Raw genomic sequence first — 24,013 nt, forward strand, 5'->3', positions numbered from 1 at the left:
CAACCACTCAAGAGGTTGTGGTGAGTTTGGGGTTGGAAGCAATTACAAAGATAGGGAGAGGCTGGGCCATGGAAGGATTTGCATACAAAGTTGACAATGGAGCTGCAGAGAGACTACCACATTTCCTAAAACACAACAACAACTACACTATAATTGTACCATCAAATCCATAATTTGTAAATGAGCTGCTAACAGTTGCACAGTCACAACACTACCACACTTTGATTTAAGTTAATTGATCCCGTTTACACTTGGATATGACATAACTTAATTTCAGTTCTTTTGGGAGACCTTACACCATGAAATTAATAGACACCTCTTTGCAGTTTGCCATATGTTTTTTCAATCCTTCTACTGTCTTCCTCATGACAGCCTTACAAGTGGGACATGTAATCTTTCCTTTTTCCAGAATTTCCAAATACCAGTGCTCCTCGCGACTTCCTGCAAAAGAAATATAATTACACTTAAAACTCAGAATAGCTAAGGTATGAAGTATTACTGAATTCTGCTCAACTGTTAATAGTTCTCATTATTCCCTCATTAAAACAAAGCCACTGGGTTTCTTTTCACTGCTGGACATTTTCTTTAAAACTTTAATTCCAACAAATGTGAAAAAGGAAATGGACTTTTAATGCATGAAAATTAGATTACTTGGTTGAGTGAAGGGCAAAGCTCACAGCTCAGCTTTCCAGCAATTAAATTGTGGGCAGCACGGTGGCACAGTGGTTAGCACTGCTGCCTCACAGCGCCAGAGACCCGGGTTCAATTTCCACCTCAGGCGACTGACTGTGTGGAGTTTGCACGTTCTCCCCGTGTCTGCATGGGTTTCCTCCGGGTGCTCCGGTTTCCTCCCACAGTCCAAAGATGTGCAGGTCAGGTGCATTGGCCATGCTAAATTGCCCGTAGTGTTAGGTAAGGGGTAGATATAGATGTAGGGGTATGGGTGGGTTACGCTTCGGCGGGGCGGTGTGGACTTGTTGGGCCGAAGGGCCTGTTTCCACACTGTAAGTAATCTAATCTAATCTAATCTAAATGTTTCACATGTGATAAAGAGGAATGTGAAAGAGGAGAGGGAGGTACACTACAGATTAAGGGGAACATCACAGCTGTACTAAGACAGGACATCTCGGAGGGCTCATCCACAGTGGCAATAAAGGTAGAACCTAGGAATAAGAAAGGGGCAATCACAATGATGGGGTTATACTAAGGCTGTTCAATAGCCAGCAGGAAATAGAGGTACAGATATCTAAGCAGGAAATGTTAAAACAACAGGGTTGTTGTAGTGGGTGATTTTACTTTCCCCATTATTAACTGGTTTACTGGTGCTCCCTTAGTTGAAGGAGCTTAGATTGGGCAGAATTTGTTAGATGTATCGAGGGGGCATTCTTGAAATACTATGTAGGTAGGCCAACTAGAGAAGAGGTCTTACTTTACCTTATATTGGGTAATAAGCCTGGTCAAGTGAATGAAGTTCAGTGGGGGAACAGTGATCATAATTCCTTAAGTTTTAAGATAGTTACAGATAAGGATTAGATTGGTCCTCAGATGAAAGTGTGAAACGGGGAGAAGGCTAATCATAGCAGTATTAGGTAGGAACTGGAAAAGTTGGATTGGGAGCAGTTGTTTGAAGGCAAATTCATATCTGACACGTGGCAATCTTTTAAAAGTCAGTTGACCAGAGGTCAGGACCAGCATGTTTCTGTGAGGTTAAAAGATAAGAATTGCAATGTTCAGGAACCTTGGATGATGAGAGATTTTGCAAGTTTAAATAAAAAGAGGGTTTAGGAAACTAAAATCAAACAAGACCCTTGTTTTATATTCACTTAAGCAGAAAAGATCATAAATAAGAAATCAGGAGGACTGGAAGGGGCCATGAACTGTCCTTGGCAAGTAGGAGTAAGGAGACTTCAAAGGCATTTATCCATTAATTAGGAGCAAGACAGTAACTAGGAAAAGGGTAGGTCTACCAAGGACAAAGGACAGAATTTATGTTTGGAGCCAGAGGAACAGAAACAGATGTGAACAGTTTTAAGCCTTGCAGCCTTGCTGTAAATCTACAGTAGTGGGTGTTTCTTGATTATATGTTTTATTGAGATATGTCTCTTAATTAACCTTAAAAATATAAGCCATAAGTATTAAGTTAGCCTCGAGCAATGTTTTATAGAGCAATGTTTTCCTGGTCTGGAGTTTGGAAGAAGCAAAAATGGCCTTTAATGGTGATATGCTCTTGTCAGATATGGGAGTTTAGGGAGCGTTGATTAGATTCCCTACAAAGTGGAAACAGGCCCTTTGCCCAACCAGTCCACACCGACCCTCCAAAGAGAAACCCACCCAGACCCATTTTCCTCTGACTAATGCACCTAACACTACGGGCAATTTAGCATGGCCAATTCACCTGACCTGCACATCTTTGAACTGTGGGAGGAAACCGCAGCACCCGGAGGAAACACAGGGAGAATGTGCAAACTCCACAGAGACAGTCGCCTGAGGTTGGAGTCGAATCTGGGACCCTGGTGCTGTGAGGCAGCAGTGCTAACTACTGAGCCACTGTGTCAACCAAATTAAAAATAAAATGCAGCCCTGAGGATTATATCTGCAATAAATGCTGTTATTTGAGAATCCCATCTGATTGTATGGATTGCTTGGAATGACAGAGGTAATGAGGAATTTACAGGAGCTAGGGGGTGTGATGAACAGGAGTTTATTGGAAGGGAGAAAAGTTGCAGATACAGTCATATAGGTGGATTAACTCCAGGAAAGGTATGAGAGATACGCAGGTAGTGCGTCTTCTGTGGCTATCACCATTTCAAACAAATATAGTGTTTTGGAAAACGTAGGATGGATGATGGAATCTCAGGGGAATGTAGCATGAATAGCCAGGTTTCTGGTATCGAGATTGGCTCTAAGGCAATGAAGGGTACGTCAAGTTCCAAGAGATAGATTGTGTTAGGGGACTCTCTAGTCCAAGGCATAGTCAGACATTTCTGTGGCCAGCAGTGAAAAATCAGAATAGTGTGTTGCCTGCCTGGTGCCAGGATCAAGGTTGTCTCAGAGAGGATGCAGAATGTTCTCAACAGGGAGAGGACCCAACAGGAGGTCATTGCACACGTTGGAATCAACGACATAGGAAGGGAAAAGGATGAGATTCTGAAGGGAGAATATAGAGGGTTAGGCAGGAATTTAAAAAGGAGGTCCTCGAGAGTAGTAATATCTGGACTACTCCCGGTGCTATGAGCCAGTGAGGGTAGGAATAGGAGGATAGAGCAGATGAGTGCATGACAGAGGAGCTGGTGTAAGGAGTCATAGAGATGTACAGCATGGAAACAGACCCTTCGGTCCAACCCATACATGCCGACCAGACATCCCAACCCAATCTAGTCCCACCTGCCAGCACCTGGCCCATATCCCTCTAAACCCTTACTATTCATATACCCATCCAAATGCCTCTTAAATGTTGCAATTGTATCAGCCTCCACCGCATCCTCCGGCAGCTCATTCCATACATGTACCACCCTCTGCGTGAAAAAGTTGCCCCTTAGGTCTCTTTTATATCTTTCCCCTCTCACCCTAAACCTATGCCCTCTAGTTCTGGACTCCCCAACCCCAGGGAAAAGACTTGGTCTACTTATCCTATCCATGCCCCTCATAAATTTTGTATAAATCTCTATAAGGTCACCACTCAGCCTCCGACACTCCAGGGAAAACAGCCCCAGCCTGTTCAGCCTCTCCCTGTAGCTCAGATCCTCCAACCCTGGCACCGTCCTTGTAAATCTTTTCTGAACCCTTTCAAGTTTCACAACATCTTTCCGATAGGAAGGAGACCAGAATTGCACACAATATTCCAACAGTGGCCTAACCAATGTCCTGTAGAGCCGCAACCTGACCTCCCAACACCTGTACTCAATATTCTGACCAATAAAGCAAAGCACACCAATCACCTTCTTCACTATCCTATCTACCTGCGACTCCACTTTCAAGGAGCCATGAACCTGCACTCCAAGGTCTCTGTTCAGCCACACTCCCTAGGACCTTACCATTAAGTGTATAAGATTTGCTTTCCCAAAATGCAGCATCTCTCATTTATCTGAATTAAACTCCATCAGCCCATTGGCCAATCTGGTCAAGATCTTGTTGTAATCTGAGGTAACCCTCTTCGCTGTCCACTACACTTCCAATTTTGGTGTGATTTGCAAACTTACTAACTTTACCTCTTATGCTCGCATCCATGTAAATGACAAAAAGTAGAGGGCCCAGCACCGATCCTTGTAGCACGCCACTGGTCACAGGCCTCCAGTCTGAAAAACAATCCTTCAACACCACCCTCTGTCTTCTACCTTTGAGCTAGCTCTGTATCGAAATGGAGTGTTCTCCCTGTATTCCACGAGATCTGGGCTTGCTAATCAGTCTCCCATGGGGAACCTTGTCGAATGCCTCACTGAAGTCCATGTTGATCACGTCTACTGTTCTGCCCTCATCAATCTTCTTTGTTACTTCTTCAAAAAACTCAATCAAGTTTGTGAGACATGATTTCCCACACACAAAACCATGTTGTCTATCCCGAATCAGTCCGTGTCTTTCCAAATAAATGTACATCCTGTCTCTCAGGATTCACTCCAACTTGCCCAGCCCGAGGTAAGGCTCACCGGTCTATAGTTCCCTGCCTTGACTTTACCACCCTTCTTAAACAGTGGCACCATGTTAGCCAACCTCCAGTCTTCTGGCACCTCACCTATGACTATGGATGATACAAATATCTCAGCAAAAAGCCCAGCAATCACTTCTCTAGCTTCCCACAGAGTTCTCGTGTACACCTGATCAGGTCCTGGGGATTTATCCATTTCTTTTAACCATTTCAAGACATCCAGCATTTCCTCCTTTGTAATCTGGACATTTTGCAAGATGTCACCATCTATTTCCGTATGTTCTATATCTTCCATATCCTTCTCCACAGTAAATACTGATGCAAAATATTCATTTAGTATCTCCCCCATTTTCTGTGGCTCCACACAAAGGCCGCCTTGCTGATCTTTGAGGGGCCCTATTCTCTCCCTAGTTACCCTTTTGTCCTTAATATATTTTGTAAAAACCCTTTGGATTCTCCTTAATTCTATTTGCCAAAGCTATCTCATCTCCCCATTTTGCCCTCCTGATTTCCCTCTTAACTATACTGCTACTTTCTTTATACTCTTCTAAGGATTCGCATGATCTATCCTGTCTATACCTGACATATGCTTCCTTCTTTTTCTTAACCAAACCCTCAATTTCTTTAGTCATCCAGCATTCCAAATACCTACCAGCCTTCCCTTTCAACTTGGCAGGAATATACTTTCTCTGGATTCTTGTTCTCTCATTTCTGAAGGCTTCCTATTTTCCAGCCATCCCTTTACCTGCGAACATCTGCCTCCAATCAGCTTTTGAAAGGTCTTGCCTAATACCGTCAAAATTGGCCTTTCTCCAAGTTAGGACTTCAACTTTTAGATCTGGTCTATCCTTTTCCATCACTATTTTAAAACGAATAGAATTATGGGTGCTGGCCCCAAAGTGCTGCCCCACTGACACCTCAGTCACCTGCCCTGCCTTACTTCCCAAGAGTAGGTACATATTGAAACAGAAAATTGTCTTGTATACACTTAAGAAATTCCTCTCCATCTAAACCTTTAACACTATGGCGGTCCCAGTCGATGTTTGCAAAGTTAAAATCCCCTACCATAACTGCCATATTACTCTTACAGATAGCTGAGATCTCCTTACAAGTTTGTTTCTCAATTTCCCTCTGACTATTGGGGGGTCTATAATACAATCCCAATAAGGTAATCATCCCTTTCTTATTTCTCAGTTCCACCCAAATAACTTCCCTGGATGTATTTCTGGGAATATCCTCCCTCAGCACAGCTGTAATGCTATCCCTTATCAAAAATGCCACTCCCCCTCCTCTCTGGCCTCCCTTTGTTTCCTTGCTGTAGCATTTGTATCCTGGAACATTAAGCTGCCAGTCCTATCTATCCCTGAGCCATGTTTCCGTAATTGCTATGATATTCCAGTCCCATGTTCCTAACCATGCCCTGAGTTCATCTGCCTTCCCTGTTAGGCCCCTTGCACTGAAATAAATGCAGTTTAATTTATTAGTCCTACCTTGTCCCTGCCTGCCCTGACTGTTTGACTCACTTCTGTTCTCAGCTGACCCTGTCGCAGATCGCACCCTCACACACTACTAGTTTAAATCCTCCCAAGCAGTTCTAACAAATTTCCTTGCCGGTATATTAGTCCCCTTCCAATTTAGGTGCAATCCGTCCTTCTTGTACAGGTCACAATGATTCACACTTTTGAATCACTGGAATCTCTTCTAGGTTAGAAGTGACCTGTACAAGAAGGACAGATTGCACTGGAATTGGAAGGGGACTAATGTGTTGTTAAACTTGTCAGATTGGGGGGCAGGGGGCCTAACAGTGAAGGCAGATGAACTCAGGGCATGGTTAGGAACATGGGACTGGGATATCATAGCAATGTTGCTCAGGGATAGATAGGACTGGCAGCTTACTGTTCCATGATACAAATGCTACAGCAAGGAAACAAAGGGAGGCCAGAGAGGAGGGGGAGTGGCATTTTTGATAAGCGATTGCATTACAGCTCACTGTAATGGACAGAATAGATCGAGTGAATTCTTAGAAGAGTTTAAAGGCAGTAGGAGTATACTTAAGAGAGAAATCAGGAGGGAAAAAAGGGGACACGACAGAGCTTTGGCAAATAGAGTTACGGAAAATCCAAAGGGTTTTTACAAATACATTAAGGACAAAAAGGTAATGAGGGAGAGAATAGGGCCGCTCAAAGATCAGCAAGGCTTTGTGTGGAGCTGCAGAAGATGGGGGGGGAGATACTAAATGAGCATTATGCATCAGTGTTTACTGTGGAGAAGGACATAGAAGACATAGAATGTAGGGAAATAGATAGTGACATCTTGAAAATGTCCATTTTACAGAGAGAGAGTGCTGGATGTCTTGAAACGCATAAAAGTGGATAAACCCCCCAGGACCTGATCAGGTGTAGCCTTGAACTCTGTGGGAAGCTAGGGAAGTGATTGCTGGGCCCTTTGCTGAGATATTTGTATCATCGATAGTCACAGGTGAGGTGCCGGAAGACCGGAGGTTGGTTAATGTGGTGCCACTATTTAAGAAAGATGCTAGGGACAAGCCAGGGAATTATATACCGGTGAGCCTCTCATCAGTGGTGGGCAAGTTGCTGGAGGGAATCCTGAGGAACAGGATTTTTATGTATTTGGAAAGGCAAGGACTGATTTGGGATCGTCAACATGGCTGTGTGTCTGGGAAATCATGTCAGAACAAAGAAATGAACTGAGAAGATTGTGCAAGCCATTAGTTAGTTCACCTTTATATTATCCTGAGCAGGTCCACACCCAGTTAGAGGAAGAGTTGATAATCCCAGCCCACTGGTGACCTTTTAAACAGGCAGAGCACAGCCTCGTCATGCACTATGAAACCAGTGTATACCATGACAATAGGCCCTTCACACATAGGCATGTGCTTTTTAATTTGCTTCTTCAGCTATTTCTCATTACAAGAAAAAAAAAGCAGGATTAAAAATAGGGTAAGAACAGAACCAATAAACCGATGGAATGTCAGGAAACCAATAATCGCTCATTTTGATCCTTCATGACATACACAAACACTTTCAATCTTCTCCCACACCAGAAATGTTACTTGGAATATCACCAACCATGACAAGGAGATCTGGCCTACAACTCGGCTTCAAGCAAATTCAACCTATTCAAGCAAAGGCTTGAACTGCTGCCAAGAGACATTCATTCCCTCTCACACACTCCTTATATCAAGGATTCTTGGTAAACCCAAGAAGCTGCCTGTGTATCAAATCAAAAGAGCACTCACATCCAGGCATGATAGTGTACAATCGTGAGTTGAAATTAGAAATACCAGAATTATTGTCACTGGACAAAGAAGTTGGAGTGTAATTAACAATTTTAAAACAATGAAAGATTTTGATAGAATATCTGGAGAGTCAGCATAGACAGGTTATCAAATTAAAATATTAAGATAATGAGTGTTGGAAAAAACAGCATTATATGGATGTTGAGTTTGGAACAATGAGTGGTTGAGGCATCAACCATAGCATATTACAAGATGCAAAGCTAAAAGAGAAGCAGTGCATGAGTTTTGGTTTGCACTGGTTTAGAGCTGTGCAAGCAGCATGGATCAAATCTTTTTGTGCTGTAGATTTCTGTGAATCCATCTGCTGGATCAGACAAAAAATTCAAAAAAAGATGTTGACAAACAGGTTAACTAGCTCAGCTAGCGAAAGCTGAATTGATTAAGCCTTTTAAATTCAATGCAGTACAGTCAAAACATTAGAATGCTCATCTCCAGCAATAATTACAGATGAAGCATGATGCTGGTTACATCTCACATCATATAGTTGGAATACAGTAGTAAAGAAATCTGAACTGTCCACAAGCATTCTGGTTAATCTGTATGTAGTAGTAAAAATAAAACTCTGCCAAGGCAAGTTATGTTCAGCTGAGCAGCATTTACTTCATACCTGCTGGATACGAAGGGGGATCCTTTCTCACATACCGACAGCGATTTCTGGATTTTGGTTGTTGTGCTTTGGTATTGACTTTAAAGGATTTTCTCTTTTTAGCATGCTTATTTGTTACTGTAAATAAGAAGTACCATAAATTGAAACAGTAATATGTATCCAAGCTCAGTTTTCTAAACTAAAAGAAAGGTACATGTTATCTAATACACACAGAAGTGTGTAGTATTATGGGTGGCATGATGGCTCTGTAGTTAGCACTGCTGTCTCATAGTGCCAGGGACCCAGGTTTGGTTCTAGCCTGTGTGGAATTTACTCATTCGCAGTGGCTGTATGGGTTTCCTCTGGGTCTCCTCAGGGATGTGCAGGCTAGGTAGATTAGCCATGGGAAATGTGGGTTTGGTACGTTTTGGCGCAGCCGTTTGGGCGCTGGCATTTTGGCGCCAAACCTATTTGGTGCCAGTCCATTTGGCAATGGACATTTTGGTACTAAGAACATTTCTTTATTTGTAAATCTGTCTGTATGCTTTAGTGTAAGAAAATTACAATATATCTGTTATATAACCATCTGTTATGTTGAATAACCATGCATGTTTATTGAATGATGTAGATAAGTTTAACTTCAACATAAATATACTACTTGTACATATAAACACATAATTGCATGCATTTTTTTGTACTCAGTTTGTTCATATATAATAGTTGAGCATGCAGCCTCGAAAAGACCAATAGGTATGTTGCTGTTTGCACTTCCTTTGTATTCCTTTGTATAAACTGAGCTAGTACATACTTGGAAACAGGAAAACTAGCTCTCTCCTCGTTTAGCTGTTTGCTCAGGCGACAGTTAGTCCTTAGCCTCAGTTGAGTTAACTGTGGGTGCGCTGCCACAAGTGTTTCGTTCTTTTGCCATCTTTTTATATTTTTTAATCGTTTTATCCATATGATGGCTGAGGAGGTATTAACAAAACGTGGTAAAGTCTACATCTTTGACAAAACAAGCAAAGTTGACAGTGACTTGAAATTTTGGCGTTGTGAGCAAAAAAATCAGTGCAAAGCACAGCTCCATACTAAAGCTGGAGAGGTAGTGAGGGAGCTGAACAGCCATTCGCATGAAGCTTCTGCTGCACAATTAGAGGTTACACTTGTGAAAATTAAAATGAAAAAACAGAGCAGAGGAGATTTTTAAGTCACCAACTATAGTCATTAATGAATGCTTGACAGACATATCCCAAGCTAGTCTGGCCGTCATTCCTAATATGTCTGCGCTTTGAGGAAAATAATACACTGAAAGCGTAATTCAGTGATGAACGCCCCCACCAATCCAACTGATTTGCAACAATTATTTGTGCCAGAATGCTACAGAATATATGTCCGTCAACCAGGTGTGGAAGAAAATTTTTTAACTGTGTGATAACGGACCAGGTCCCGACCAGATATTAACCTTTGGAAGACAGACCTGGCTCCGACACTTCATGACGTCTGATATCTGGTTTGCCGATGGCACATTCAGTATTTCTCCCAGTCTCTTTTCTCAGATTTATGTAATTCTGGCAAAAAAACACGGAGGTGTTCACCCTATAGCGTATGCCCTTTTGCCCAACAAGCATCGCACCACATACGTGAGAACTTTCGAGTTATTGAAAGAAATGGAACCCAATTTGAAACCCACTTCAATCGTCTGGGATTTTGAACAAGCTGCGCACAGTGCTATGAAGGACATATTCCCTGATGTTCAAATAAAAGGATTTTTTTTCATTTAGCTCAAAATATGGAAAAGCATTTAGCTAGATTGGGTTTCACTAGTTTGTATAACACTGATCCTGATTTCGGGTTAAAAGCTAGAATGATTATTGCTCTTGCCTTTGTACCTTTGAACAAGATCGATGAATATCTGGATGCTCTAGCAACCGAACTGCTGCAAGAACTTCAAGATTTACTCAACTGGTTTGAAGATACATATGTTGGTTGTCAGAACAGTTGAGGAAATGCAAGACGAACTCCTCTATTTCTCCATGAGATTTGGAACCTTCATCAGAGAACATTAAACGGGTACTTGAGGAGCCTTGCTCACAATTACTAAATGATCTAAATAAAGCTACGTTACAGTTTTTAGTGATTAACAGATTTAATGTTTTTATTTTTCAATAAAGTTACAATTTTAAAACTTTTTAAAAGTTCTACCTTTGAATGATGATGAATCAATCAACATTTTTTTCCTAGCGCCAAAACATCCGTTGCCAAATTGGCTCGCGCCAAATCAGCTGGCGCCCAAACAGCCGTGCCAAAACTCCAGCGCCCAAACTGCTGCAATCAGCTGGTGCCCAAACAGCCGTGCCAAAATGCTGGCACCCAAACTGCTGCAATCAGCTAGTGCCCAAACAGCCGTGCCAAAATGCTGGCACCCAAACTGCTGCAATCAGCTAGTGCCCAAACTGCCATGCCAAAACGCCAGCGCCTAATCGTCCCATTTCGGGGAAAATGCAGAGTTACAGGGATAACCGGAGGTGGGGGGGGGGTTGGAATCTGGGTGGCATGCTCTTTGGAGGATTGGTGTAATCTTGATGGGTCAAATGGCCTGCTTCCACACAATAGGGATTCTGATTTTAGTTGCATATGTTGCACTAAAAAGGACCGGAGTATCGCTCAAGATGTCTGACTACCCACTTCGTCAATCAATCTTCCAAATACGGCATCAGTTTGTAATGCAGAGACACGCCAACAACATGGGTTAAATTTCCACACCAGCAATGGTTAACATGAAGACCTTTTCTTCTCAACTTCTCACTGCAGCCGAAGAACGACAACTTTTGGGTCGAACCACCCACCGGTCAGTTGTCTTTTTTAACATGGTAGGACTATGGCAACTTTACTTTTAATACCGCTTACATCAATATAAATGACAAAAGGCAGTGGATCCAGCATTCATCCTTCCACTATGGCACTGGTCACAGGCCTCAGGTCTCCAGTCTGAAACACAATCCTCTAACAGCACCCTCTCTCCAACTTTCGAGCCAAATTTTGCTAGTTCTCCTGTATTCAATGTGATTTAACCTTGCTAACCATTCTACCATCAGGAATCTTGTTAAACACCTTACTGAAGTCCATACAGATCAAGTCACCACTCTGCACTTATCAATCCTTTTCATTACTTCTTCAAAAAACTCAATCAATTTAGTGAGACATGATTTCTCACAAACAAAACCATGCTGACTATCCCTAACCAGTCCTTGCCTTTCCAAATACATGTAAATCTTGTCCCTCTGGATCCCCTCCAACAACTTTCTCACCACTGATATCAGGTTCACTGGTATATAGCTGCTTGGCTTTTCCTTACCATCTTTCTTAAATCACATTAGCCAGCCTTCAGTTTTTTGCCACCTCACCTGTAGTTATCAATAATACAAGTGTCTCAGCATGGGGCCCAACAGTAACTTCCTTAGCTTCCCACAGAGTTTAGAGTACACCTAATCAGGTCCCTGGGATTCATCCACCTCAGAACAGCAGGGCTGAGGATTGGCAGATGGAGTTTAACTTAGATAAATGTGAGGTGCTGCATTTTGGGAAGGCAAATCAGAGGAGGACTTATGTAAGGTTCTGGGGAGTGGTGTTGAGCAATGCAGTGCAGATTCACAGTTCATTGAAAGGGAGGCATTTGTAGAAGGAGTCATAGTAAAGAAGGCATTTGGTATATTTGCCTTTATTGGTCAGTGCATTGAGCATGGAGTTGAGGGGCCATGTTGCAGCTGTACAGGACATTGGTTTGGCCACTTTTGGAATACCACATGCAATTCTGGTTTCCCTGCTACTGGAAAGCTGTTCTGAAACTTGAAAGTGTTCAGAAAAGATTTACAAGGGATGTTGCCAAGTTTGCAGGATTTGAGCTACAGGGAAAGGCTGAATAGACTGAGGCTATTTTCTCTGGAGCTTCAGAGGTTATAGAAGTTTATAAAATCATGGGGGCATGGATAGAGTGAATAGACAAGGTCATTTCCCCAGGATGGGGGAATCCAAAACTAGATGACATTGATTCAAGATGGAGGGGAGAGATTTTAGAAGGGACCTTAGCAGCAACTTTTTCATGCAGAGGGTGGTGCATGTTTGGAATGAGCTGTCAGAGGTGGACATTTAAAAGGCATCTAGATGGACATATGAATAGGAAGGGTTTAGAGGGATATAGGCCAAATACTGACATATGGGACTAGATTAATTTAGAATGGACAAGTCAGCATGGACAAGTTGGACCTAAGGGTCTTTTTCCATACTGTACCACTCTGATTCTAATAACAGTAAGGTTAATAGTGAAGTACACTGGACAACAACTCCAAGAGGATATATATGCAGGATGCAGCTAAAAAGGAAATCTGAAGCTTTGGTCTGCGATGTCGAAGTCCCCCTCAGTACCTTACCAACAGACTCAGCAGTGAAATTGATACAAGATTGTGAAGTGGTACTTATTCACTAATCACCTACCAGAAAGATTTGAAGCTTCTATACTTGGGTGAAATTAACTAAGGACATAATCAGTCGTATTTCTGACAAAACCAAACGAACTGGATGCAGTAAATCTGTTGTGAGAGAGGATCACCAGACCCAAAATGTTAACTCTGATTTCCCTTCACAGATACTGCCAGACCTGCTGAGCTTTTCCAGCAACTTCTGTTTTGGTTTGTAATTTTCGACAACCTCTTTGATCCTGAAAATTTTTTTTTAACAAGTGTGGAATCTTATTTCAACAGAATACGAATGTAGAATTTATTCTAAACCCTTCTATTTCAATCCAATAGATCTTTCTTAATCCTTATTTAATGTTCTGTCTGTGATTTGAATCTAATTTGTAATTGCTGACCTAAACACTAGGCTCAGTGAGAGTTCTCCAATCTGACTGGTGTGTGGCTTAGCAATACAAACAAAACTCATCAACCACAAAAACCCCCTGTAAATAGTGCCCCTGATGATAGCAACTCTCTGCATTCGAAAGCCCAGAAAACCTGTTGGCAGTTAGTGCAATGAACAGTATTTACTGTCCCTTCACTGTTGAAGGCAAAATCCAGGCGCAGCTTCAGTTAGAGCACTCTAGCCATTTGCTTCAGGGCTCAGATACATAATTCAGTCTCCTATTTGAAGTCAAATATATCAATTGTATTCTTGCACTTATTTTCAAAACATATTTCTGGCACTTTTTTCAGTCATGTGTCTCCCAACATTTTGGGGTCAAACGTTTTCATGTCTATTTTGCAAATAAAACATTTCCAAGCACAGGTGTGATAAGTTTAAAGAATATACCAAACTGTGTTTTGGTGAAACTCATTTCTCCCTTTCTCAAAATTCTAGGGAATAAAAAATATTGTCCCCAGGTTAGATATTGTATGGCCGAGATGCATAATAATGTTTTGCCCAATCTGATTTATTAAATATGTTTTATCTGCAATATCAGAAGGGCACAGTGTCCACTGGAGCAGCAAGACATCTTCAACTTATCATACCAGTTACCTTGTAGCTTAACATTACAATTAGAACAAATTTAAAAATGCTTTGTGCTATTTCAGTCTGGATTCAGTCCCTCAAATTAACTTCACATCAGCCAGTTATAAGTATGTCCCTTCATACTTGATTTGATTTGAATCCCAGTATCAGGGAGAAAGGACTCGTGCTAACCCACCAAGTCAGAATTCATAATACTAACAATAGTTGGTCTATACAATGTACTTCATATCACAAAATAAATTTTAGATGATTAAATTAAGTAAATATTTACTTAATTTAATGAAAAACACCAATCCCTGAAGTTGGAGATGAGAAGACTGAAATCCAACATAGGCAAACAGGAGGCTGGAAGAACATAGCAAGCTAGGCAGCATCAGGAGGTGGACAGGTCAACATTTCGGGTCAGGACCCTTTATCAGGATTGAGAAGGGGGAAGGGATCTCAGAAATAAATAGTGGGATGGGGTAGAGCTGGGGGAAAGGTAGATGGGATAGCAATAGGTGGATGCAGATGGGAGTTATTGTGATAGATCAGTGGGAAGAATGGAGCAGAGAGTTAGGAAAGAAAAATGGTCAGATAAAGGTTAGGTCAAAGAGGCGGGGTGGAGAGTAAGGGCTGGATATGGGATTAGGGTAGGGGTGGGATGATAGTGAAGCAGTGAGGTGAGAGGCAGAAGGAACGGGAGGAAACAGGGCTGGAAAGGGAGCTGGGGATGGGGGTAAGGTTATTTGAAGTTGGAGAACTCAAATGTTACATACTCTGGGCTGTAGGCTGCCCAGGCAGAAGAGGAAGTATTGTTCCTCCAATTTGCAGTCTGTTCACTGCAGAAATGGAGGAGGCCAAGGATGGTCATGTCAAAGGGGGAGTGGTAGAGGAATGGAAAAGGTGTGTCACGCTGGCTCCTTAGGGCCCAATAACAATCCTTAGTGAAACACAGTCACTGAATCTACATTTGGTCTCACCAATGTAGTGAAGACCACATCGGAAGCACCGAATGCAGCAGAATAGTTGGAGGAGATGCAGGAGAACCTCAGGTCTTACCTGGAAGGACTGTTTAAGGCTCTAGATGGTGGTGAGGGAGGTCGTGTACAGGCAGGAGGGTTACAGGTAAGATGTTGGATGGGTTGGTGGGTCGTGTGGGTGAACCAAGCAGTGACAAAGGATTACGGTCCAGAGAGGGGTGAGGAAGATGTTCTGGGTGATAGTGTCTAGTTGGGGTTGGAGGAAGTGTTTGAAGTTAATACTTGGATGTGGAGGCTGGTGGGGTGGAAAGTGAGGATAAGGACAACCTTATCTTTATGATGTTTGGTGGGGGGAGGTTTAGAGCATTGGAGCAGGGAATGGAAGAGGTGCGATGGAGGGCTGTCTGGATGACAGCATGCAGAAAAAGAACATTGTTGGAAGTAAAATTACATCTGGGATGCTCGGCATTTATCATAAATGTTAATCTATAAATTGTCAGGATAGAAACAGACAGGGCAAGAAAGGGGAGGGAGGCATCTGAGATGGACCAAGTGAATTTGAAGGTATGGTGGAAGTTGTCGACAAAGTTGATTAACTACTTCAGTTCAGCCTGGGTGCAGAATGCAGCACCAATAGTCATCAATGTAATGGCAGAAGAGTTGGGGAACAGTACCTGCATACATACTGAAGAGGCAATGTTCAACATGACCAACAAACAGGCAGGCATAGCTGGGGCAAGTGCCCATGGCTATCCCCCTGGATTTGGAGAAAGTGCGAAGAATTGAATTGAAGGGGAGATCACTGGAGGTGACGAGGTCATGGACAGCATGAGAAATAACGGCTTGATGAGCCATGCTGGGGTCATGGTGTCGGAGAACCAGTGTTTGGTCTCTGCGATGTAGAGGTCTATCCTGCAGACTACCACCGCCCTGCCATTATCAGTAGGTTTGATAGCGAAATTGGGATTGGTGCAGAGTGGAGTGCTGCATGATCGGAGGGGGCGAGATTGAGGAGAGGTGGAGAAATCAAGGTGTTTGATGTCGCATCAGTAGTCAACAATAAAAAAGGTCTAGAGTGTGTAAGAGGCCAGAAGTGGATGTCCAAGAGGAAGATTGGAGGTGGGAGAAGGGGTCTTTGGAGCGTGGTTGGAAATCTTTATCGAAGAAGGCGGTATGAAAGTGGAGGCGGCGGAAAAAGAGCTCCACATTGTGGCGGGCATGGAACCCAGAGGTAGGGGTGGAGGGGCATGAATGTGAGTCCTTTACTGAGGATAGACTATTTGGCCTCAGAGTTGACGGTCAGAGCGGCTGGTGAATATGCAGCAAGGCTCAGGGGTAGGGTTTGCGGTGGGGGGTGGAAATCTCGAGGAGATTAAAAGGAGGGTAGGTGGGAAATTTGGCCAATTACTTGATGAAAACAAACAAACATACATTCCGGGTAAATGGCCAGCATACAGATATTAAAGCAACATCTGAGTTAGATTTGTACTCTCCATTATTCAGGTGTGCTTTGGACATAAACCCAATTCTATTCAACTGAAAACCATTCTGTTTCCAAACATTCCAATTTGTATCCAAAAATTCTATGTTTATCAGAGGTTGCCACATTTCCATGGCAATTTCCTCAGTGTAGCCACAAACTTTATAAAGATTATACGACTCTTACCTCATTCAGGATAAGAGTTTATATATTTCCCTAGAAGGCATCTTTAGAAACCTTTTACTAATGGCTTGTTCCATGAAATATGCTCCTCCAGTTATATTCCTTATTTGGCAACCACAATAAAGAAAATGGTAGTCTGGATAGTTAATTTCTTTTACACATACCAGGTGATGAGTTAAAATAACGACAAAATCTGTAACTTATCACGTCATTCTTTTGCCAGATCCTTGTCTTAAATTGTGAAATGGGGCAAATATAATTTTAAAGGAGTTGTAATTGCGTATTACGCAGCACAGATTTAGTTTGAGAAGCATATATCCAGATGGGATCCAAAATTAAACAAGAAAACTACTTGTCGTGTTTAAAAAATAAAGAACAATCTAGAGCAGAGCAAGATTCATATACAAGATAGTAGGCTTTAACCACCTCAGAAAACATGCCAAAAATTCTGTACCTGTAAGTTTTCTTCCTTTCCTGGGGAATTCAGTGTCAACAGTATCCATTTTCCTCTTCTTTTGCGCAGGTTTGCTCACTACTGAGAAAGATTACCAGATTAACTTTTGAACAATTTTGTAGTTTTGCAAAGAAATATTTCAAATCTACAAATGGGCTAAGACAACAGAATACAAATATACAACTGACATCCCACTCCCCAAAGCCTGTCCACAAGCTACATGACACAAGTCAGGAGCTTGATGGAATACTCCCCATTTGCCTGGATGAGTCCAGTTCCAACAACACAAAAAAAAACTTAATACCATCCAAGGAAAGGCATCCCACTAATTGGCACCTCATCATTTATTCCCTTCACCACTGATCCACAGCTGTTGTTGTGTGCACCATCTACAAGATGTACTGCAATAACTCAGTGGCTGGCACTGCTGCCTCACAGCGCCAGGAACCCGGATTCAATTCCCGCCTCAGGCAACTGTCTGTGTCTGTGTGGGTTTCCTCCAGGTGCTCCAGTTTCCTCCCACAGTCCAAAGATGTGCAGGTTATGTGAATTGGCCATGTTAAATTGTCCGTAGTGTTAGGTGCATTAGTCAGGGGTAAATGTAGGGAAATGAGTCTGGGTGGGTTGCTCTTCGGAGGGTTGGTGTGGACTTGTTGGGCCAAAGGGCCTGTTTCCACACTGTAGGGAATCCAATCTAATCTAAAGGTACTCCAATATCCACAATGTCTACCCTCTAGAGGGACAGGTCAGCAGATGCATTGGAACAGCATCACCTACAAACTTCCCACCAAGCCACATTCGAAGTCAGAATGCTGTTCCTTTGACTGCAATTGGCTCAAAATTCTGAGACATACATTCTTAGAGTCTCTACATTCTCAGGACAAGGCGGCATTTTACCACCATACACTCCAGCTCTAGTAGGGATGGGCCTAGGCTATCAATGCTCAGATCCGATGTGCAAATAAAAAGAATGCAGTTTTATACATAACCTTCACAATTAAGTTAAACATTCATTTACTTATTCAAATTTAGCACATATCATATGAAATCAATACTACGCAGGAACAGGAGCAAATAGGTGTTGCAGCATTCGCTTGGAGTCATTTGTGCTTAAAGACTGCAAAGCAGAAGAGACACAGAAAATCAAATAATTCGGTCAAGTATACACCAGCTGGTGCAAAGTTAAAGTTGCTCTACTCAGCTTGGATAAATTGTTTTAGCTTCAACTTTAAAGAATGTATGAACTCGCATTTATAAAACACCTTTTCCAATCTTATGACTTCCTAAAGCATTTTATTCCAATAAAATTCTGTTGTAATGTAGGAACCACGAGTGTAGTCCTTCTCTATCACACCAAACATGCCATCATCCTTCCCACATCAGCAGCTGGTACAAAACTTTCAGCAGATTTAGAATAGAGTCACAGAATCCCCACAGTGTGGAAACAGGCCCTTTGGCCCAACAAGTCCACACCATATTCTTCTTAAACAGGTCAAATGTTAAAAGCATTACTCTGAAACAACACATTGCTGCATTACCGGACAAAACAACTCACCTACAATAATAACTTGTTGTTATGCAGACCTGTCAGTGACAGTGTACTAAATGGCCTGGGTTCCACGAGGAGGGTGCACATTGAGGAGAGGGGAGGGCACATCACAGGTTGGTGCGGGTTGTTATGAAGATGTAGCTGTACTTTAAGAGAGTTAAAAGCAGCAGATCTACCGGACACAGCATCAAGTGTACTCAAAAAGGTAACAACGTAACACTGAGTCGAACAACTCGATTAGTTCATTGCTTGGAGACAAAAACAAATTCGAATTCGGCCAATCAGTTTAAATTATACCTGAAACATATCAAACTCCAATCAAGTTTGAATTGAGTTTTATTGACAATCTTGAGGGCCAATGACACAATCTAATGCTCTGGAGTATAAGACCAGGGGAAATTGAATAGTTGAGAGGAGAACTGCCACAACCTAGCATGTAAATCGACTGCCTGAAAAATAATTCTCTTAAAAAGACACCTTTTCGATCAAAAGCCTGGAAAGCAAAAATTCCTAACCAGAAGAAAAGATGACACAGGAAGATCTGAAGACAAGAAACAAAAGCTGTCCGGTTTTGAGATAAGAAGTGTTGTTTTGTAAATCTTAATTGGGAGTTTCATTGGACTGGTATTATAGGAGGGAAGGTAACAGGTGGGTTACAGTAAGCAATGGTACATAGTTGTTAGTTAATTATTTCTTAACTTTAAGAAATAAAGTTAAGTTTTACTTTAAATAGTTCTTGGCCACTTGAACTTTTACAGATTACTGCACGGGCTAAAGCTTTTCTGTGTTGCTGGTTTTAAATTCAGCAGGAGGGTTTACCCAGTGTCGTAATGGGTGGGGGGGGGGGGGAGGAGAGGGGGTGGATGCCTTACACACACATTCACTGACTGACTGGGGTGCTTTGGGAGGGGGGGGCACTTCCCACACTCGCCAGAGGAGCACATACACTGGTAGGGGTGGCGGGGATCACCTCACATGTGTCAGAGGGGAGGGCGCCACATGCACACATGTACGTGAGACAGAGTGCCAAAGTAAGCAAAGAAAAAAAAGTTTGTCTGAGCTTCCGGACACCTGTCATTTCAAATCTGTGTCCCAATTAAACTTTGGACTTTGGCCTCTTTACTCCAACAAAAATCAAATGGAAGCACAAGAACCAACACCTCAACTTCCTAACCTTTTTTTTGGACTTAACAGCAATGAGTTTGGATTATAATCATCTGTCCCTGTCCCTGTCCCTGTCCCTATCCTACCCCGGGCAGTTGGTGATTTTTCTGTTGGTATCATTTATAATTCCTCTTGAACTACTTGTGTTCCCTTGACTGGTCTGATTATCATTTTCTTTAAATGCTCCATGCCTAATGTCAATTAATTTCTCCTGCTTGCACTAAGACAGATTTCTCACTTCTGTCTTGCTTTAAAAGATGTTAAATCTCTAGCTTTTTATTTTTTTGAAGAGAAATCGGAGAGATCAGCTTTCTTTCTCTCCATAGATCCTGCCTGAGCAAAGTACGTTCTGCATTTCTTTAAACTGCACAGCAATTATGATTACTGAAAACTCAACTGATTTAAATGTAACTTCATAGAGTTCTGTTAAACAGCATCATGGAGTTCTTCTTCCCACCCATGCTCCTATAGTGTACTTTGGTGAGTATTTTGTTGATATAAATTCCAAGAATATTTTTCATATGTGGATACAAATTTGCTATGACTTAAAAAAAATTAATTATATCTATGTTTTAAAGGACTGAGCCATGACTCATGCTAGCACACAACAGTTAGCTTGATGGACAGCAAGCCTCTCAGTTATTATGCATGGAGATAACTGCTGTTCATTTTCTGAATTCAAAGCCACAGCTCAGAATCTGTAAAAAGCTAGTTCAAAACCTGAAGTTAGGTTTTAGATCATTTACACAAAACTAATCCCTAACTTCCACAAAATAGGTTTTGAATAATCAAGAATGCAGGTGACGGAATTATAAATAAACACCTCCAGAGAAGTGCCACTATGCAGGCAATATAATCTTTAACTTGATGCCTGCTGATTATTCAAAATGATTTGCCCACCTGCAAGTTTAGGAAAGAAAAAAAACCGGAGATTGTGTGCGAAATACACAATTACAAACAAAAATCGTAATTTACCTTTCTGCTTGCATTTTTCTACATATGCTTCCATCCCCTTCATTTCTAACCAGTATCTTGGCTTTCTAATTGTCAGTTGTCCATTATCCTCTCCATTAACCTTATCATCTGATGTCGAGGATGAAGCATCACTAAAAGACTCTTCTTGGCTGTCCTTGGTAACAAAGTTACTTTTGTACTGTTTATCTCTAGGAAAAAAGGTAAACACTTTGTTATTAAAACAAACACAAAGACGAAGGGTACCTGGTTCAGAAAGAGTATTTTAACTGAAAGCATTGTTGGACAACCCCACGAATTATTTAAAATGTTTCCGTTTACTGCAATGCATGAAATAGAGCTTATAAACATAAAATAGTCACTAATAAATTTAGCACTGATTTCAGGAGATATATTGTTTTCCACCATGGTTAGTCTGCGGAATGAACTGCCCCAAGTAGTCCATGGAACAAATAGATGTATTTAAGAATAGGAGAGTCAAAGAAATAAAAGGAAAGATCCGACAAAAGTAACCTGTAGTAGGCAGCTCATGTGAAGCATAAATATTTGCATCATTCAGACAGGTAGAATAGCTAGTTTCTGTGCTGCAAAACATTGCAAATGTACAAGTGGTACAACATGACTTTTGGGCACAAAATGGAAATGTGTACATTGCTTCTCGACATGCAATTCATTTTGTTATGGAATGCTGCCATTGGTTCGTTGGTAGGATCATCTAACTTATTCATTCTTCACCTCTTTCCCCATAGCCTGAAAAAGGTTTTGCATTTAAGTATTTACCCAATTCCCTTTTGAAATGTGCATCCACCACTTTTTCAGGCAAAGCACTGTACATCACAACAACTCAATATCACATTATATTTCATGTTGGCGCTAACTCTAAGCAAAAATGCATGACAAATGATCATTTTCATTAAAGATTAGAGGGAAATCTGAAAGAGAGGTAAGTAGAAACCCAAAAGAGAAAACGTTATTTTTAAAGAGAAAAGTAAAATGCCCAATTCAGAATTTCAAATCAAAACACTTTATACAATCCAGTAAACCACACATACTTCTCATTTCCCAAGGTGATCTTTATCTTTTGTATTCTAGGTTCTAATTCCTCTTCAGGGAGTTCAGTTGTCTGAAAAAAGTATTTTTGTAAGTAACAATTATGAAATTATACTGCAACATTAAAACATCATAAATGTCACAAATTCAATAAAGAAACATGTGAAAATTAGAAAGGTGAACGAGCAGTTGTATACCACAATATGCGGGTTATTTTAAACATTCTAAAATCTTAAAATTCGCACTTTAACATTTATAATTTTTCAGCAGAGCAAAGCTGAAACGTCAGCAAGAATGAAGTTTATGGCACATTGTGTCTCCTGTACAATTTATCATTAAGATGTCATTACTATCCTAATTGACTGAAAGCAACTGAACTCCCACTCATTATGCAATCTACCTGATTGTGTTCCATTCAAGATCAATGTGATTCCACATTGACCAAATCAGCCACCCAGTCAGTTGGACAGATTTTAAAATTCTCTTCCAAGATTTATTAATAAATTCCAAGTTATCTTTAATTTGGTGGCCAGAGAGCCATATGTTTAACTTACTCATTTGTCATATCATTTCTCTTTACTCAGCCTTTCATTAGCTTCTACTATTAGATGTCTAATAATTTTTCAGCTCCTACTGAAAAAACTTACAAGTATAATGGAGGGTTTGTGACGAGGCAAAGCCAACTTCAGACTCAAAAGCACTGACATTTAGAAGGAAGTGAGGATTGCAGCTGATAGGAAATCCAGAAATGCAGGAAGCACAAGGGATATACTGAATTAAACAGCCTAATCTCATTTGAAATGCCTCTATTTCCCAACAGTGAGTAAGATTTAGAGGCTGACTGTTGAGTGGTGGTGCCTTTTTTACTTCATACGTGGCACTGATGGCTATGTTAGCATTTACCACACATCTTTCACTACCACAGAAAATTTCATGGTGAGCTGGTTTCTGGAATTGCTGCATTCATTGTGGCATAGGGATACCCTGGTGCTGTTAAGAAAGGATCCCAGGATTTTGATGCAGCAAGAGTGAACGACTAACAATACTGCTCGAAGTAAGAATGATGTATAGCTTGGAGAGGAACTTGCAGATTGTGGTGTTCCCATGCAGCTGCTGCTGTTGTCCTTTAAAGTGATCACAGTCAGTTTAGAAGCTGCTGTTGGTGAAGCCTCAATGAGTTACTGCAGTGAATCTTGCAGATGGTCATGTTGCTACTACTATACATAATGAAGGCATAAAATGTTGAAAGTGGGGAACAGAGCCACAGGCTGCTTTGTCCTGGATGAGATTGAGGTCCTTGAATTCAGATAAATGCGAGGTGCTGCATTTTGGGAAAGCAAATCTTAGCAAAACTTATACACTTAATGGTAAGGTCCTAGGGAGTGTTGCTGAACAAAGAGGCCTTTGAGTGCAGGTCCATAGCTCCTTGAAAGTGGAGTCACAGGTAGATAGGATAGTGAAGAAGGCGTTTGGTATGCTTTCCTTTTATTGGTCATAGTATTGAGTACAGGAGTTGGGAGGTCATGTTGCGGCTGTACAGGACATTGGTTAGGCCACTGTTGGAATATTCCATGCAGTTCTGGTCTCCTTCCTATCAGAAAGGGTTCAGGAAAAATTTACAAGGGTGCTGCCAGGATTGGAGGATCTGAGCTACAGGGAGAGGCTGAACAAGCTGGGGCTGTTTTCCCTGGAGTGTCAAAGGCTGAAGGATTACCTTATAGAGGTTTACAAAATTATAGGATAAATAGGCAAAGTCTTTTCCCTGGGGTCGAGGAGTCCAGAACTAGAGGGCATAGGTTTACTGTGAGAGGGGAAAGATATAAAAGAGACCTACAGGGCAACTTTTTCACACAGAGGGTGGTATGTGTATGGAATGAGCTGCCAGAGGAAGTGGTGGAGGCTGTTACAATTGCAACATTCAAAAGGCATTTGGATGGGTATATGAATAGGAAGGGTTTGTAGGGATATGGGCCGGGTGCTGGCAGGTGGAACTAGATTGGGTTGGGATATCTGATCGGCATAGACGGGTTGGACTGAAGGGTCTGTTTCCGTGCTGTACATCTCTACGATTCTATGATTCTATTGATGGAGCTGCACCCATCCAGATTTGACCCTTGTAGAGGGAGCACTGGCACTAAGGAGTCAGGAGG

At 41.6% G+C, this 24,013-nt stretch overlaps 1 protein-coding gene and 1 long non-coding RNA gene across 7 annotated transcripts in view; one reads left to right on the forward strand and one right to left on the reverse strand.

Annotated features, from left to right (window-relative positions):
• Positions 1 to 10,845, forward strand: part of LOC140463601 (uncharacterized) — a 48,189-nt gene extending 37,344 nt beyond the window's left edge. Inside the window, exon 3 of the long non-coding RNA XR_011954702.1 lies at positions 10,445 to 10,845. This is a non-coding gene — a long non-coding RNA (uncharacterized lncRNA). The remainder of the gene's footprint in view (positions 1 to 10,444) is intronic.
• The window catches only part of znf512 (zinc finger protein 512), a 67,172-nt gene that overhangs the window by 24,958 nt on the left and 18,201 nt on the right, over positions 1 to 24,013 (reverse strand). For 3 of the 6 annotated variants that reach the window (XM_072557771.1, XM_072557780.1, XM_072557763.1), the window contains 5 exons: positions 21,866 to 21,936; positions 20,817 to 21,004; positions 17,129 to 17,209; positions 8,569 to 8,685; positions 317 to 441 (listed from right to left, as the gene is read on the reverse strand). In XM_072557771.1, the coding sequence (XP_072413872.1) occupies positions 317 to 441; positions 8,569 to 8,685; positions 17,129 to 17,209; positions 20,817 to 21,004; positions 21,866 to 21,936 (582 nt within the window). The remainder of the gene's footprint in view (positions 1 to 316; positions 442 to 8,568; positions 8,686 to 17,128; positions 17,210 to 20,816; positions 21,005 to 21,865; positions 21,937 to 24,013) is intronic. The other 3 variants (XM_072557788.1, XM_072557808.1, XM_072557797.1) reach the window with 3 other exon arrangements.

The sequence above is a fragment of the Chiloscyllium punctatum genome, chromosome 3, assembly GCF_047496795.1.
Source record: "Chiloscyllium punctatum isolate Juve2018m chromosome 3, sChiPun1.3, whole genome shotgun sequence".
NCBI lineage: Eukaryota > Metazoa > Chordata > Chondrichthyes > Orectolobiformes > Hemiscylliidae > Chiloscyllium > Chiloscyllium punctatum.